Source organism: Carcharodon carcharias, chromosome 28, assembly GCF_017639515.1.
Source record: "Carcharodon carcharias isolate sCarCar2 chromosome 28, sCarCar2.pri, whole genome shotgun sequence".
Taxonomy (NCBI): domain Eukaryota; kingdom Metazoa; phylum Chordata; class Chondrichthyes; order Lamniformes; family Lamnidae; genus Carcharodon; species Carcharodon carcharias.
The window spans coordinates 38,214,407-38,232,623 of NC_054494.1; the positions used below are offsets into that span (position 1 = coordinate 38,214,407).

An 18,217-nucleotide genomic window follows, 5' to 3' on the forward strand; every position below is an offset into this window, starting at 1 on the left:
CAGGTTGGATAGATTAGACTTGTAAACCCTTGAAGATTAAAGCATGATTCCATTGAGGTGTTGAGGACAATTAAAGGGTTTGATAGGGTAGATAGAGGAAGGATCTTCCATGGTGGGGAGAGTCCAGAACCTTAAAACAACTAAAGCTCAGCTGTTTGGGGGGAGTTGTGCGGTTGGGGAGGGGTGGAATATTGGGAAGCAGTTCCTCACATGAAGGGAAATGGAAATCTGGAACTCCCCCTCCCCCACCGACCCCCTCAAAATGTTGTTGAGACTGGAGGTCGTATGCAAATATCAAAACTGAGATTAATAGATTTTGTGGGGCAAGAGTATTGAGGGGTTTGGAACCAAGGTGGGTAAATGGAGCTAGGTTGTATATCAATCATGAGCTGATTGAATGGTGGAACAGGCTCGAGGGGCTGAATGGCCACCTGTTCCTACGAGAGTACAGATCAAACAAATGGGTTTCTTTTTCCCAGGCACATTCATATGAAGCGTCTTCAGGGGAAATATAGTCTTTGTGTGCACTGAAGTGTGATCTTTACAAATTCAGTTCACAATCTGCTGATGTTCACATAGTAATCCCTTTACTGCAGGTGCTGTATTTCAATCAACAACTTCTGATTAGCTGATTTTTAACCATCATTGAAAAGTAATGGTTACAGTATCCTGCGATTCTTGGATTGGGAAATTAACATTACAGTGTTCAGGCACTGGGTTTAAGCAGACAGTGCAGATGACATGCTGTAATGTCCATTTTCCAATCACTAAACAGTAACTGCATTTGGAGTTGTCAGTTCCCCAATTGCCGCTGACTTGCCTGTTTGGAGCATTTTCAAAATGTGGATAAGGTCTTATTTATTATCAACAGTGGATCTCTGGTATCCATGCTGATGGAACGTTTTATTGAGGTACATTTATAAAGAAAGGAGCATTATAATGAGGAATGCATTGTGCATGTTCAGTTGAAATAGAGTTGTATGTAGCTTAACCTGTTCTTTTAAGGGGGCAAGTGTCTGATCAGTGGTAGCCTGCAGACTAGATGCCTGTAATAGACCCTTTGGCCAATTAGAGGGCAACTAAGGATAGGTAAAACATTTGCTGTATCCTGAGAACAACATGAAATGTACAGGGTTTTCCCGCCTTGCTCCTTGGATAATTTTGTAACCTTCTAAATTCTTCCAACAACTGTTCAATATCCACCATAGCAGCAACATGCATTTATATAGCATCTTTAATGTAATAAGATGTCCCAAGGCACTTCATAGAATTGTCTATTAATGGAATTTGACACTGAGCCACAAAAGGAAATATCAGGTAGCTAAAGACTTGGCCAGAGAGGTAGGTTTATGGAGTTTCTTAAAGGAAGACAACATGGTAGAGAGGTTTAGAGAGAGAATTCCAGAGCTTGTGGCCTAGATTGTTGAAGGCACATCCGCTAATAGTGGAACAAATTTAAAGTCAGGATGTGCGAGAGGCCAGAATTTGAGGATTGCAGAGATCCCAGAGGAATCTAGGGCTGGACGGGTTTACAGAGATGAGTCAGTGTGAGGCATGGAGGGATTTGAAAAGAGGGATGAGAATTTTAAAATTGAGTCGATGCCAGACTGGGAGCCAATGTAGGTAAGCTAGGCAAGATCACAGGGCTAACCTAAGGGAGACCCCTACCCAGATTCTGAGACCCCTGTTCAGATTGTCTGTCTGTCTGTCATTGCAAGGTGATGTGAGGTGAATTTCGAGTGGAAAATCCTCTGCCCATTCAACAAAGTAAGATTAATTTTATAGATAACTGGGCTGTTTATGAAGGAAATTTGGAAGCAAAATATTTCTAAACTTAACAGTAATTAATCTTTCCTTCAGAAGATTTAAAATTGTTTGTGCAAATTTCAAGCATGGCCCACAGTGTCTGGAGCGATGGCTTGTTTTCAAGACTATTGTGGTTTCCCCAAGCATTAATACACCAGAATTATTGGAAGCAACGTTTATAGATATAATTTAGCAGTTGAGCCAAATTTTACAAGTGATCAAGTAATCGGTTAGTGAAAGTCGGCTGTCCTATGAAGTAGTGTATATGATTTGAAGAGTTTGCCTCAAGCAATGTTGTTCCACGTTTAGAAGCTTGTTGTCTCTTGAATCAAAGAATGATGTTGGATGGTCAAAGGTGATTTATATAATTTTTCTTTCATGGGATGTGGGCATCGCTGGCAAGGCCAGCATTTGTTGCCCATCCCTAAAGGGCATTAGTGAACCAGATAGTGTTTTTTTTTCAACAATTGATGCTGGTTTCATGGTCACCATCACTGGTCACAGCTTTATATTCAAGATGTATTAACTGAATTTAAATTCCACCTGCTGCTGCAGTGGGATTTGAACCCATGTCCCCTGGGTTACTAGTCCAGCAACATTACCACTACGCCACTGTCTCCTCAGTGCTAGTATACAGATTAAATGGAGTGCAGTGGAGATTTACCAGAGTCTTGGAGGAGAGTTTGCACAAATTAAGGTTGTGTTTCCTGGAATTTATAATGTTAAGGGGTGATTTGATCAAAGCTTTCAAGATATTAAGGAGAACTGTTAGAATTGGTAGAGGGAACTATTTCTGCTGTTGGGGAGTCAAGGACTAAGGCCATAGTCTTAAAAACTTAGAGCCAGATATTTCTGAACTGAAATTAGCTACTAAACATGCAGGTTGGTAGGAGCCTGAAACACTTACTTTCACAAATGACAATTGATATTATATCAATTATTAATTTCATATCTGAGATTGATAGATGTTTTGTTAACCAAAGGTTTTAAGAGGGATAAAGGAAAAGGCAGGTAGATGGAGGTAGCTTACAGATCAACCAGGAATGGCCTACTCCTGTTCCTATGTTCCACAGTTATCATGAATTCAAAGAGCAACTGACACCTTATTCTGCCTCAATTGCAGTTTCTTTTGATGTACAATTCTGCCAAAGTATTTCAGCAAAGAGTCTTTAAATATTCCTCATTGGCTGTCCTGCAAGCTGACTGTATAGGGAGGCTGCTTCCCACAAGAGGTATTTTCAGCTTGTTAAATCATCATACTGGTGCATAACCTGGGGTATCTCTTCACAGGTAAATGTTACGTCAAAAAATTTCTCTCACTTCCAATTTCGGATTCACTTTTTGTTCTATATTTAGCACAAGTGTTTTAAAATCTATAATCTCTATTTGTTTATTGTAAATTACTATGCATTGATCAAATTAAAATGTAAAATAAACCAAGGCTGCATATATCATAGTAATGGTAATGCAGTGGTTATGTTACAGAAATGGTAATCCAGAGTCTGGACTGATAATTCAGATGACTGATGTTCAAAGACCACCATGGAAGATTGTTTAATTGAATCCAATTAAACAATGAAAAAGAATCTGGTAATAGAAAGTTGGTGCCAGTAAATGTGACCATGAAGCTGTTGGATTGTCATAAATAGCCAAATGGTTCACTAATGTTCTTTTTGAAGGAAAGAACTTGATGTTCTTTCTTGATCTGGCCTATATTTGACTCTAGTTCTATCGCAATGTGATGAATCCCTCACCATCAATATCCTGAGGCTCCCCATTGACCAGGAACTAATCTTGACTGAGTCTCATAAATACTGTGGGTGCAAGGGGAGGTCAGAGGCTGTGAATTCTCAGCAAGTAACTCCCCTCCAGACTCCCCAAATCCCCTCTCCCATCTACAAATATCGTCAGGAGTGTGATGGACTGTTCTCCACTTCTCTGGATGAGTGCAGCTCCGACAACACTCAAGGAACTTGACACCATCCGCTTGATTGGCACCCCTTCCACCACCTTCAGCATTCACTCTCTCCAGCTCTGGTTCGCTTGCCCCTGTGTCAGAGGTTGTGGACTCAAGTCCCACTCTAGAGACTTGAGTACAAAAAGCTAGAATGACTTGCCAGTGCAGTACTGAGAGGGTGCTGCACTGCCGGAGGTGCTGTCTTTCATATGAAATGGTAAACCAAGGTCTTGTTTGCCTTCTCAGGTTGGAGTTAAAGATCCCATGGCACTATTTCAAAGAGGAGAAGGGGAGTTTTTCCTGGTTTCCTGGGCAATATTTATCCCTCAATCAACATCACTAAAACAGATTATCTGGTTATTATCACGTTGCTGTTTGTGGGAGCTTGCTGTGCACAAATTGGCTGCCATGTTTCTGACATTGCAACACTGAAAGTACTTCATTGGCTGTAAAGTGTTTTGAGACGTCATGAGGTCATGACAGGCTCACTAACAATGCACCGTGTCTGCAGTGCGTCCTGCCCACAGGCTGAAATCGGTCACATTATGTTTTGTTTTTGGTGTAGTCAGCACGTGGTAAATTTGCCTGTGTGGGGACTCACCTACCTCCTGCCAAGACCCTTTCTGATGGCATAGTTGAGGTCAAGACTTAGTATGCATGGGAGTTGCAAGCAGGCCATAGTTCATGGTTTACGATGTATTAATACATTCTGTTGATCCTTTAACTCAACACAGTAATATTTCATTCCTACAGTAGCCCACTCAATTGCAACTGGCAATAAGCATTTTTCATAGCTCTCATATTGTACATTGTTAAATTGCTGTGAGAAATTATATTTGCAATGCTGAAGTGTGGACTGGAGAAAGAATGTCAGTCTATCTTTAAACTGCACATTGTTGCAGGCCTTCACAAAAATGAAGAAAACAACCTCCAGAACTTTGTCAACGATGGTTTCTTCAGATAAATAGCTACAGTGTAGAGAGAACATTCTTTTAGACTTGGTGTGTTGTAACATAAGGTCATGATGCAGGTCTTTAGTGTGAAGTTAAATTGCAGCAGCCAAAGATTCTTTTCCTCACAATCCAAAGTTTGCATCAAGAATGTTGTATTCAGATGGAAAGCCTTCCATTAACTAGAGCACAAATATGTGGGTCACGCAATAGGGTAATACTACATACCAACAAGGAGCAGGAGTAGGCCACTCGGCCCCTCAAGCCTGCCCCGCCATTCAATATGATCATGGCTGATCTGATAGTAATCTCAAATCTGCATCCTGCCTACCCCCAATAACCTATCACCCCCTTGCTTATCAAGAATCTACCCACCTCTGCCTTAAAAATATTCAAAGGCTCTGCTTCCACTGCCTTTTCAGGAAGAGAGTTCCAAGGACTTAAGACCCTCAGGAAAAATATTTTGCCTTATCTCCATTTTAAATGGGTGACCTCTTATTTTTAAACAGTGACCCCAGATCTAGATTCTTCCACAAGAGGAAACATCCTGTCCATACCCCTCAGGATCTTACATGTTTCAATCAAGTTGCCTCTTACTCTTCTAAACTCCAGTGGATACAAGCCCAGTCTGTCCAACCGTTCCTCATAAGACAACCCGCCCATTCCAGGTATTAGTCTGGTAAACCTTCTCTGAACTGATTCCAAAGCATTTACATTCTTCCTTAAATAAGGTGACCAATACTGTACACAGTACTCCAGATGTGGTCTCACTACTGCTCTGTATAACTGAAGCATAACCTCCCTACTTTTGTATTCAACTCCCCTTGCAATAAATGATAACATTCCATTAGCGTTTCTTTAATAACGAAGTATTAGGGTCATGTGAGGCATGTGTTTTCATTATTCGTTCATGGGATGTGGGTGTCGCTGGCAAGGCCAGCGTTTGTTACCCATCCCTAACTGCCCTTGAACTGAGTGCCATTTCAGAGGGCTATTAAAGAATCAATCACATTGCTGTGGATTTGGAGTCACTTGTAGGCCAGACCAGGTAAGGATGGCAGATTCCTTCATGATAGGACATTAGCAAATCAGAAAGGTTTTTATAACAATCAGCGATAGTTTCATGGTCACCACCACTGAGATCGGTTTTATATTCCAGATTTTTAAAATTGAATCTAAATTCCACCAGCTGCCGTGATGAGATTTGAACTCATGTCCCCCAGATCATGAAACAAAAACAAAAAATGCAAGAAAAATTCAGCAAGTCTGACATCATCTGTGGACAGAAAGACAGAGTTAATGTTTCGAGTCCATATGACTCAGAGCTAAAGGGATGTAGAAATGTGGTGAAATTTATACTGTTTAAGGTGGGTGGAGGAGGTGAAGCTGGATAGAAGGCCGGCGATAGGTGGAGGCAAAGGAGAAATTGCAAAAGATGTCATAAACAAAAGGTCAAAGGGGTGTTAATGGTGGTGGTAGTGACTAAAGGAGGTGTTGATGGTGACATTAAGGGTAGAAAGCAGAATATGATAATAGCCGGACTAGGGTAAGCACTCTGGAAAGAACAACATGAGCAAGTGACAGATGGCCCTGGTGGCGGTGGGGTGGGGCTGGGGTGAGAGAGGGAACATTGGTGGGAAAAAATATCGAAAATAGGCTAAAAGCTGGGGATAAAACAATGAATAAAAATGGAAATAAATTTTTTTAAAATAATAAAAATAAGTGGGAAAAAAATAAAAATGAATATTGAAAAAAGGGGATTGGAAAGGGGGTGAGGATGGAGGAGAGAGTTCATGGTCTGAAGTTGTTGAACTCAATATTCAGTCCGGAAGGCTGTAAAGTGCTAATCGGAAGATGAGGTGCTGTTCCTCCAGTTTGCGTTGAGCTTTACTGGAACAATGCAGCAGGCCAAGGACAGACATGTGGGCATGAGAGCAGGGTGGGGTGTTGAAATGGCAAGCGACAGGGAGGTCTGGATCATGCTTGCGGACAGACTGAAGATGTTCTGCAAAGCGGTCACCCAGCCTGCGTTTGGTCTCTCCATTGTAGAGGAGACCCCATTGGGAGCAGTGAATGCAGTAGACTAAATTGAGGGAAGTGCAATCACTTGAAAGGAGTGTTTGGGCCCTTGGACGGTGAGGAGGGGGAAGTAAAGGGGCAGGTATTGCACCTTCTGTGATTGCATGGGAAGGTGCTGTGGGAGGGGGTTGAGGTGATGGAGGAGTGGACCAGGGTGTCCTGGATGGAACAGTCCCTATGGATGTAGGTGGGAAGGGACTGGACAAGGGGAGAGAGAACGGAGTCAAGATAGGAAGAAATGAGTTCCATGGGGCAGGAACAGGCGGAAAACTCACTTACTTATTTCTTCCTTTCTCGACTCCGTTCTCTCTCCCCTTGTCCAGTCCTTCCCACCGACATCCACGATTCCTCTGATGCCCTACGTCAGATCAACAATTTCCAGTTCTCTGGCCCCAACCGCCTCCTCTTCACCATGGATGTCTAATCCCTCTACACCTCCATCCCCCATTGGGATGGTCTGAGGGCCCTTAGCTTCTTCCTCGAACAGAGGCCTGAACAATCCCCATCCACCACTACTCTCCTCCGTCTGGCTGAACTTGTTCTCACACTGAACAATTTCTCCTTCAACTCCTCTCACTTTCTCCAAATAAAAGGTGTGGCTATGGGCACCCGCATGGGCCCCAGCTATGCCTGTCTCTTTATGGGGTATGTGGAACATTCCTTGATCCAGTCCTACTCCGGCCCCCTCTCACAACTCTTTCTCCGGTACATCGATGATTACTTCGGTGCTGCTTCATGCTCTCGTCAGGACTAGGAAAAATTTATTAATTTTCTTTCCAATCTCCACCCCTCCATCATTTTCACATGGTCCATCTCTGACATTTCCCTTCCCTTCCTTGACCTCTCTGTCTCAATTTCTGATGATTGACTGTCCACCAATATCCATTACAAGCCTAACGACTCCCACAGCTACCTCGACTACAGCTCCTCACACCTTGCTTCCTGTAAGGACTCCATCCCATTCTCTCAGTTTCTTCGCCTCCGTTGCATCTGTTCTAATGATGCCACTTTCCAAAACAGTTCCTCTGACATGTCCTCCTTCTTCCTTAACTAAGATTTTCCACCCACGGTGGTTGACAGGGCCCTCGACCGTGTCTGGCCCATCTCCCGCACATCCGCCCTCACGCCTTCTCCTCCCTCCCAGAACCATGATAGGGTCCCCCTTGTCCTCACTTATCACCCCATCATCCTCTGCTATTTTTGCCAACTCCAGCATGATGCCACCACCAAACACATCTTCCCTTCACCCTGACCTGGCAGCATTCCATAGGGACTATTCCCTCCAGGGCACCCTGGTCCACTCTTCCATCACCCCCAACACCTCAACCCCCTCCCACAGCACCTTCCCATGCAACCGCAGAAGGTGCAACACCTGCCCCTTTACTTCCCCTCTCCTCACTGCCCAAGGGCCCAATCACTCCTTTCAAGTGAAGCTTCACTTGCATTTTCCTCAGTTTAGTCTGCTGCATTCGCTGCTCCCAATGCGGTTTCCTCTACATTGGAGAGACCAAACGGAGATTGGGTGACCACTTTGCGGAACAACTTCAGTCTGACTGCAAGCATGACCCAGACCTCCCTGTTGCTTGCCATTTCAACACTCCACCCTGCTCTCATGCCCACATGTCCGTCCTTGGCCTGCTGCATTGTTCCAGTGAAGATTAACGCAAACTGGAGGAACAGCACCTCATCTTCCGACTAGGCACTTTACAGCCTTCCGGACTGAATATTGAGTTTCAACAATTTTAGATCGTGAACTCTCTCCTCCATCCTCACCCGCTTCTTGATTCCTTTTTTCAATACTTATTTTTATTTTTTATTTTTTCCACTCATTTTTATCATTATTTTAAAATTTATTTCCATTTTTATTCATTGTTTAATCCCCAGCTTTTAGCCTATTTTCCATCTTTTTTCCCACCACCGTCCCCTCCCCCAACCCAACCTCCACTAGGGCCCATCTGTGTGTTGTTCTTTCCAGAGTGCTTACATTGGTCCAGCCACTATCACATCCTGGTTTCTACTCTTAATGTCACCATCAGCACCTCCTTTAGTCCGTACCACCACCATCAACACCCCTTCGACCTTTTGTTTATGACATCTTTTGCAATCTCTCCTTTGCCGCCACTTGTTGCTGGCCTTCTATCCAGCTTCACCTGCTCCACCCTCCTTGAACAATATAAATTTCCCCACATTTCTACTTCCCTTTAAATCTGAAGAGTCATGCAGACTTGAAACGTTAACTGTCTTCCTCTCCACAGATGCTGTCAGACCTGCTAAGTTTTTCCAGATATTTTTGTTTTTGTTTTGGATTTCCAGCATCCGCAGTTTTTTGGCTTTTATCTTAGTACTACAATTTGGATGCCTTGTGTAGTTGTTTTGTGATCTGGGTAGCATTATTTTCCCATTTTAATCACTGCCATATTTTGGATCTGTTATTTTGCAACCAGCAAAATGACCAGTGCGGCAGCTACACATGTTTCTTTGGTGTTGCGACCAGTCCATGGTTTTACCGATTCTCTCTGGGTCGAACCACCTACTTTCTCTTTCTCCTCAGCCTTGATTTCGCAGTGGGCACTGTGCGACTTTCCAGATTTGGCATTCAATCTTGGGACATAATGTTCTGGAACCAGAGCGTGCAAAATATGTGCTGGTGCATATCTTTCTACAAAATAATAGACCTTGAACTTAATTCTATTAAAGAATCTGAAATTAGATTTAAAGGCAAAGCATATCAAATGGCTTTTTCTGCTGTGGTTGTCGTTTCATGCAGGCTATAGCATTGGGTTAGAGTTCACGGTTTAACATTAAATGCCACCGCCTACTAACTGCAATCAAACCACATTAATCTTTGATATAAATGGACAGCTTATCCTTTAAATACTTTCTCTGTCTCCAGTTAATTTCCCAGAGCACTTTGCAAATCGATTTTGTAGCAGATTGAAAATTGAAGAACAGGTTTTATCTGCATTAGTGCAGTCCGTCTCGCTTGTTCGTTTGGTGTGATCCTCTTAATTCTTCAACTCCAGCTGCTTCTACTATCACTGCCAGTGACCTTTTCTTTCTTTTATTCTTTCATGACAAGGCCACCATTCCCCATTGCCCATTCCCCATTGCCCATGAACTGAGTGGCTTGCTAGACCATTTCAGAGGGCAGTTAAGAATCAACCACATTGCTGTGGGTCTGGAGTCGCATTGTATGTCAGACCAGGTAAGGCTGGCAGATTTCCTTCTCTAAAGGACATTAGTGACCCAGGTGGTTTTTTTAATGATGATCAAAAATGGTTTAGTGGTCATCATTAGACTTTTAATTCCAGATTTTTTATTTTATTAAATTCAAACTCCCATCATTTGCCTGGACCCAAACCCGGGCCATAGAAACGTAGAAACTAGGAGCAGGAGTAGGCCACTCAGCCCTTCGAACCTGCTCTGCCATTCATTATGATCATCCAACTCAATAGCCTGATCCCGCTTTCTCCCCACATCCTTTGATCCCTTTCACCCCAAGAGCTATATCTAACTCCTTGAAAACATACAATGTTTTGGCCTCAACTACTTTCTGTGGTAGTGAATTCCACAGGCTCACCACTCTCTGGGTGAAGAAATTTCTCCTCATCTCAGTCCTAAATGGTCTACCCCATATCCTCAGACTGTGACCCCTTGTTCTGGACTCCCCCACCATCGGGAACATCCTTCCTGCATCTACCCTGTCTAGAACTGTTAGAATTTTATAGGTTTCTATGAGATTCCCCCTCATTCTTCTGAACTCCAGCGAATATAATCCTAATCGACTCAATCTCTCCTCATATGTTAGTCCCGCCACCCCAGGAATCAGTCTGGTAAACCTTCGCTGCAATCCCTCTATAGCAAGTACATCCTTCCTCAGATAAGGAGACCAAAACTGCCCACAATATTCCAGGTGTGGTCTCACCAAGGTCCTGTATAATTGCAGCAAGACATCCCTGTTCCTGTACCCGAATCCTCTGGCTATGAAGGCCAACATACCATTTGTCTTCTTCACCACCTGCTGCACCTGCATGCTTACCTTCAGTGACTGGTGTACAAGGACACCCAGGTCTTGTTGCACATTCCCCTCTCTCAATTTATAGCCATTCAGATAATAGTCTGCCTTCCTGTTTTTGCTACCAAAGTGAATGACCTCACATTTATCCACATTATTCTGCATCTGCCATGCGTTTGCCCACTCACTCAGCTTGTCCAAATCACACTGAAGCATCTCTGCATCCTCCTCAGAGCTCACCCTCCCACCCAGCTTTGTGTCATCTGCAGATTTGGAGATATTACATTTAATATTATGGTCCCCAGAGCACTACCCTGGGTCTCTTAATTACTAGTCCAGTGACAGTACCAGTACACCACCGCACCCCCCTAAATATTGGACAGGACACAGGACAGAATTGCCCTGCTGTAGGATTTCTCAGACCCGTCTGAGATGGAAGGCAAGACTGCGGTTTAACTTCTCACCTGGAAAACATTGCCACTGACACTGAGGGAGTGCTGCACTGAAGTATCAGGCTATATTATGTGTTCGAATCTCTGGAGTGAGACTTGAAACCACAACCTTCTGTTTCTGAGGCCATAGAGTTACCAACTGAGCCGGGGATAACACAGCAAATCTGTGGGTGACCTGTTAAAATCAAATGTTCCCATTGAGATTCAAAGAGCATTTGTTCAACATCAGTGCCGCTGGTAGAAAATTTTCACAGTTTTCTAGACAATTAAATAAGAGAAGGTAAAGTGATGCAGATGTGTTTAATATTTTACGAATACCTTCAGGCAACCACAGTGCCTTGGAAGTGTGTTTTCTTCCCCATGATTACTTTAGTTTTAATCAGGAAAATTAATGAGATTACTGAGTTTGCTCCACAGAACATTGGAATCCTGTGTTATTTTCATAAAATTTGATTTATCTGTAGCCGTTGCTGTGAATTGCTAAATGCCGATTGTATGAACAGTTAACTGATGTACACAATAGTGTTTACAACCCTTAGTATAATCATTTGTTTGGTCTCTAGTAGCACCCCATCAAAATAGTTTTGTTCTATATCGTCTGTATAAATGCTGCCTTTCTTGACTGTCATAGAATGAGGCCATTCAGCCCATCCTGCCTGTGCCAGCTCTTTGAAAGAGTTATCCAATTGTTACAATGTGACAGATGATGTGCGCCAGGTGGATCAAATCCACGAGGGAAACTTGATCTCACGGTCACAACGGTTTTGCAATTTGTATTTTATTTCGAAATATGTGCCCTGAATTGAGAAGTAATAAGTCTACCAAAACTTCAGAGATTTATTTAGAAAAATAAATTAAACATTTATTAATGAAAGAAAAGATTTTAAGCACATGAATAGGTCTACAAATTATTACGATAATAACTCCTAAAACCCCTAATTAATCTGGCTTCCAGTTACACCCCCGTTAAGGCAATGGTGAAAAAATAGATTTTAAACAGATCCAGGCAAGTCATCACAATACCCTGGACAGGAGAATTGAAAGTGGCTTTTCCCAGCTTCAGTTTCTGTAGACAGCAGCTTAATGCACAAATACTGGAGGCTTTATCACACTTCTGGCAGATCTTACAATGCCTTCCCTGACGCATAGCCTCATTCTCCTTTATACATGTTTCTCCCTTTTAATGTAAATTCCATTGTTCCCATATGTCTTTGGAACTTTAACTTTCTCATAATATAAATCTATTCATGATGCTAATATTATCAGTAACCTTTGGGGTAAATAAACACACTGTTTCACCTAGCTTTTCTGGCTAGGTGTAACATCTTACCAACTCTTTGAAATTCAAACTACCCTGATTTATCTAAAAACGCAAATTCTCCTCACCTCACGTTCTAAGAATTCAGCCATGTTTACCTATTTAGGGCTTCAAAACCAGCTTCGTTTGATGAATCAAAACCTCCAGGCCAGCTGTCTCCAATTCAATTAAACCCCACACACACACTCTCTCACACACATGCGTGCACTCACACACTATCCAAACTCCACCATTAACCTACTTTAAAAATAAATCACTATAATTATGACAATTATACTTACATGACACAATTGGTCCCACTCTGTTGCCTTTTTGCCATAGTACCGCAGATTTTTCCATTTCAAGCTTTGATCCAATTCCCTCTTAGAAGTGATTATTAAACTGCTTCCATCACCCTTTCAGTCAGTGCATTCCAGATCATAATCACTTGCCGTAGAAAATATTTTTCCCTCATGATGCTGTGGGTCTTTTGCCAATTACCTTCGACTTGTATACTCTGGTTACTTGACCCTCTGCCACTGAAATCAGTTTCTCTCTATTTGTTCTTTCAAAACAGTACAATGTTTTGAAGACCTCTATATAATTACCACCCCCCCCCCAACCCCCTCCTTAACCTTCTCTGCTCTAAGGAGAACAGCACCAGTTTCTCTTGTGTCTCCACATAACTGAAGTCTTTCAAGCCTGGTACCATTTTCATAAATCTCCTTTGCATTCTCCCTATAAAGGCGTTGATAGGCTTCCTGAAGCTCAGAATTGACCACAATACTCCAGCTAAGGGTCTTCCCAGTGTTTTATAAAGGTGTAACATAACCTCCTTGTTTTAGTACCCTTCTGGGCTTCTATTTATTAAACCAAGGCTTCTGTATGGCTTTTTACCAGCCTTCCTGGCTTGCCCTGCCACCTTCAAAAGACTTGCATGTGTACACCCTGTCCCACTCTTCACGCATCTTTCAGCTTACTCATTCAAGAAATTGCTTGTCAATCAATCAATCCTTGAGGCAATTTGAGTTTTTTCCAAGCCTTGCCAGCTTTTCATGAATTATGTACGTTGGATATGCTGTGACGGCAATTTTCCAAAGTCTCAATACTCCAATGTAGCTGCAAATACAAACATAATGTGTCAAATTGTGGCATTGAGGAGTTCATTAAGTGCTATTAAGAATTTAAGTGAATACAGAAATGAACAGGTTATAATCAATGTATCATTTGGTGATCATTCTACTGGAGTAGTTCTACATTAAAGTTATATTTTTTCTGCAATATCTGTTCTTATATTTCTGGATTATGCATTAAAATCATGAATTATTTTGCAAACAAAGGAATTCTGAATATTGTAAAATTCACTCACGAAATACCAAAGAGGACATATTGGAACTGTGAGCACATTGTCCTTTCACCTTTGAGACCTGGATTTGAAGCCAGCCCTCGTAACTATGGTGAGAGCACTGCATCTCAGAAAGAAGCTCCGTGAAATGCATTTGGGAAGCTTCAACCCAGCTCCTAACAGACAGAGCCTCAAAACATGTAGTCAACAGATTGTAAGTCTCTCAGCTGATATGGAGCAATGGGAATGTGCGGCAGGATAGGATGTTGTTCTTTGAATGGGCGTTGGAACAGGCGCACTGTAATATATCAGACCCGAGGGCTGTCAGTCCAACAATAAATGCAGAAGTGAAGAGTATTCAATTCCCCAACATGGATGCCTTTCATCTTTCAGTAGTTATTTTTTAATGATTTATTTTTGGGCGAGTTCCCTTGGCCAATTTGGTTTGAATATTTCATTTTACTAAAGGCCGTTTCTGGACTTCTTTCCATAGAAAAGTTACAGCGCAGAACAAGGCCATTCAGCCCATTGTCTCGGCGCCAGCCATAAAACGGGGAAAAAGAAACCAACCGCTCATTTTTAATCCCACTTTCCAGCACCTGGTCTGTGGCCTTGCAAGAGGCCTGCACCCTTCAGGTGCAGATCCCGGTATCTTTTAAATGAGGTGAGCATTTCAGCCTCAACCACCCATTCAGGCAACGAATTCCAGACACCCACCACCCTCTGGTGGAGAGAGCTTTTCCTCATGTCCTCTCTAATCTTTCTACCAATCACCTTGAATCTGTGCCCCCCCCCCACCCCAGTAATTGATCCCTCAGCTAGGGGAAACAGGTCTTTCCTGTCTAGACCCCCTCATAATTTTGTGCACCTCAATTAGGTCACCTCTTAACCTTCTCTGTTCTAAGTAAAATTTAATTGAATTTTTTGAGGTAGCAACGAGGAGGATCGATGAGGGAAGTGCAGTGGGTGCACCAGCATCCAGCTTCATCATCACAAAGCGATAAAGATAGCTGACAACTGTCATGTAGAAGCACTTGTTCAGCTGTCCCATCGGTGTCTGATTTAGTTAGAAGCTGATGCACTTGTCTTTACTCAGTCCTCCTATTGTGTGTCTCAGCAATCACTCTACAATGAATAAACACACTGGTTTGTTTTAGTGTCTCAGATGGGAAGCCAGTGAATCTTATTAATAGGTGGTGGTGAATTAGAATAACTGTTCAAGTTGGAACCTGCCAACAAAACATTTGGCTTTTGCTCTTGTGTAACATAAACAAAGCTGGACCTCCTGAGAAGGAGCAGAGTTACAGGGTAGTAGAATAATATGACCAGGATGCACAGATGTAGTTCAACAATCATTTCAAATCCATGCATTTTATCCTCATTTTTATATAATAGACTTTATATTGAATATTGTTGAAAAGGGAGACATTTTGCTGAAAAATTACCAAAGAATTGCTGAAGAATATTTGAATTACCTGGAAGCATGGAGAGCCAATTATTCCCCTTTGCTTTCTCCAGGACAACCATTCGGCCAATCAGAGCCCACTTCACTTACCAACCGATCAATACCTTTTTCTCCTGTAGTATAAATTGTTGTGATTGTTTGAAATTTGGCATTCGTGCATCTGTCATGATCAGTGCAAGATGAGGAGCTTCAGCTTCAGCAAGAGGGGAAGGTGGTGGCGTAGTGGTATTGTCACTGAGCTAGTATTCCAGAGACCCAGGGTAATGCTTTGGGTTCGAATCCCACCGCAGCAGGTGGTGAAATTTGAATTCAATAAAAACCTGACCACAAAACCATTGCCAATTGTTGTAAAAACAATTGTAGTTCACTTACGTCCAGATGGGTTATGAAGAAAGGAAATCTGCTGTCCAGACCCACAGCAATGTGGTTGACACTTAAATGCCCTCTAAACAAGGGCAATTAGGGGTGGGCAATAAACGCTGGCCCAGTCAGCAATGCCCACATCCCATGAACAGATTTAAACAAAAGTCTCTCTTTGCAGTAATATATTTATAATTTTATATTATTGACACAATTTGTGTTTGTGTTCTGATTCCGTTTTATTATTTTATAGTTATGTAACAAAACTCGTGACAATTTGGGAGGTAATGAATTGGTTAGAGCAGAGGAATTTTTGTATTGTAGAGGGTGAGGGCTTGGGTGTTGCAAATGTGAGTAGCTACAGAACCACCACTGGTGACTGAATAAAATTACAGTGTGACAAGTTTACATAGGCAATTCCTGTTAAGAATGTGGACACAGGAATTTACAATGGAGTTAAGTTACTATGAAAGTCCTGACAACAGGAAGTGCATGCAAATATAAGATTTTTTGATGCCTAACACTTATGCGCTCTGGATTATCATGTGAGCATTGATCACTTCAAACTTTGTTTCCTTTTCTCTTCCTCCTGCCTGCCCAAAACAGGATTTCATTTGAGTGCCACAGTGGTCCCTCCGCAGACTGCTCAAGCTAAAGGAGCATTCAATGTAGCTGTTATGTTTGACCGCTGCAGGATAACCTCGTGTAGCTGTACCTGTGGAGCAGGAGCTAAATGGTGTGCCCACGTGGTAGCACTTTGTCTCTTCAGAATACACAATGTAAGTATAACGTGAATTTTGATTTTTGCTTCTGCTGTTTTAAATGCAGATAGAAAGTATTGCTTATCTTTGCAAACTGCCTTTCCCACTGACATCAGGATGATTTAAAATATTGAAGGAGTGATGGCTTTCTCCTTGGTCAATGAACACAGCCAGAAATTTGTAATCAGTTGGTGGAGAACTGTGCCCAAACTTTTCACAGCACAGAAATAACCCATCTGTCCCCTGCATCACAACAAATAACCATCTTCTTGCACTCTGATCCATGGTCGTACATTTTTTTTATTATTCATTGTGTGCTGGAGCATCCACTATGGAAACATAAATCAAATTGTCACTTGGAAAATCTTGATCTTGAACACTGCCTCAAATCTTTATTCCTTAGTCCTGGGAGGAATTAGCTTAAGTTTTTGTTTAGTCTCTTGCCTTCCCTTCCTGAGTAAGAACTTTATTTTCGACAGTACCTTTCCATGTTCTTTGTCTGTGACTTGCAGTTATGTTTTTGGTGTAATTTGTTTGTGTTCTGTTTCAATTTTCCTTAACATTCCTTTTTATTTGCTATAGAGAGGCTTTTCTTGTAGCTACTTGACAACAACTTGTATTTATACAGCACCTTTTTAAGGTAGTAAAATATCCTAACGCGCTTCATGCGAGTGTTATTAAACAAAATTGGATACCAAGCCACATAGCGAGATATTAGGAGACATGGCCAAAAGCTTGGTCAGAGGGGTAGGTTTTAAGGAGGGTCTTAAAAGTGGAGAGGCAGAAAAGTTTAGGGAGGGATTTCAGAACTTAGGGCTTGCACAGCTGAAGGTACGGCCACCAATGGAGCGGCAATGGGAATTGGGGATGCACAAGAGGCCAGAATTGGAAGAATGCAGAGATCTCAAAGGATTGTGGGGCTGGAGGAGGCTAAGGAGATCAGCCAATAAATGCAAAAAAAAAAAATCAAGCATTGGAAAACCTTGGTTGCCCTTGCAATGCCGTTACAGACCATTGGGGTCCTGCAATCTCAGTTTGAAAACCTGTGCTTTGTGTGCTGGGAGGTTTGAGAGAGCAGAAGGCGATGACTAGTGCCTTCTTTCCCTGTGGGGTGTGACTGATCAATGGAATTTTCTCTGTTATGCGGTGTGCTGTCCAACTGAGATCTCAACTTTTCTGTAGCCTAGTACACTGGAGCTTCAGCGCAGGTGAAGCTTGGCCGGTCCAAGTGGACGTGACTGGGAAGGATAGTGGAACGTGACCTAAATAGGATGCAGCTTCCAGAATTCGACAAGCTTAAAATCTGCGGTGGGAGAAGTGCGCAAATAAGCGGGGGGGTGGGGAAAGCAGATCAGATAAGTTGGGAAGATGCCGAGATGTAAGCTGCAAGCCTTGTTTACTGTTAATGCAGCAAATTCTGTGGTGGAAATCTTTTGGAAGAAAATATCATGACCTTGCCTATTGTTGGTGACAGCAAGTTTACATAGCTGGGGAGTGAAGGAGTGTTTACGTACAATGATCTGCCCATTTATGACGTAGGGCAGGCTTGATTGACCAGCTGGTCTTTTCCTGCTTGTCAGTGTTTGTACATTGACAAGTTGCAACTTTAAAATACCATTTGTAGAGAGCAAATAAAGGTTGATGTTGCAAATTTTTCTTCGGTCTGCATTGCCGGGAGGGAGTAAGCACATGCGTGTTGTGCACATTGTTCTCGTTGTAACCGCGTGTGT

At 42.4% G+C, this 18,217-nt stretch overlaps 1 protein-coding gene across 4 annotated transcripts in view; it reads left to right on the forward strand.

The window, feature by feature from the left end:
* Positions 1–18,217, forward strand: part of zswim8 (zinc finger, SWIM-type containing 8) — a 194,740-nt gene that overhangs the window by 85,927 nt on the left and 90,596 nt on the right. For all 4 annotated transcript variants that reach the window (XM_041176604.1, XM_041176603.1, XM_041176602.1 and 1 more), the window contains one exon: positions 16,333–16,505. In XM_041176604.1, the coding sequence (XP_041032538.1) occupies positions 16,333–16,505 (173 nt within the window). The remainder of the gene's footprint in view (positions 1–16,332; positions 16,506–18,217) is intronic.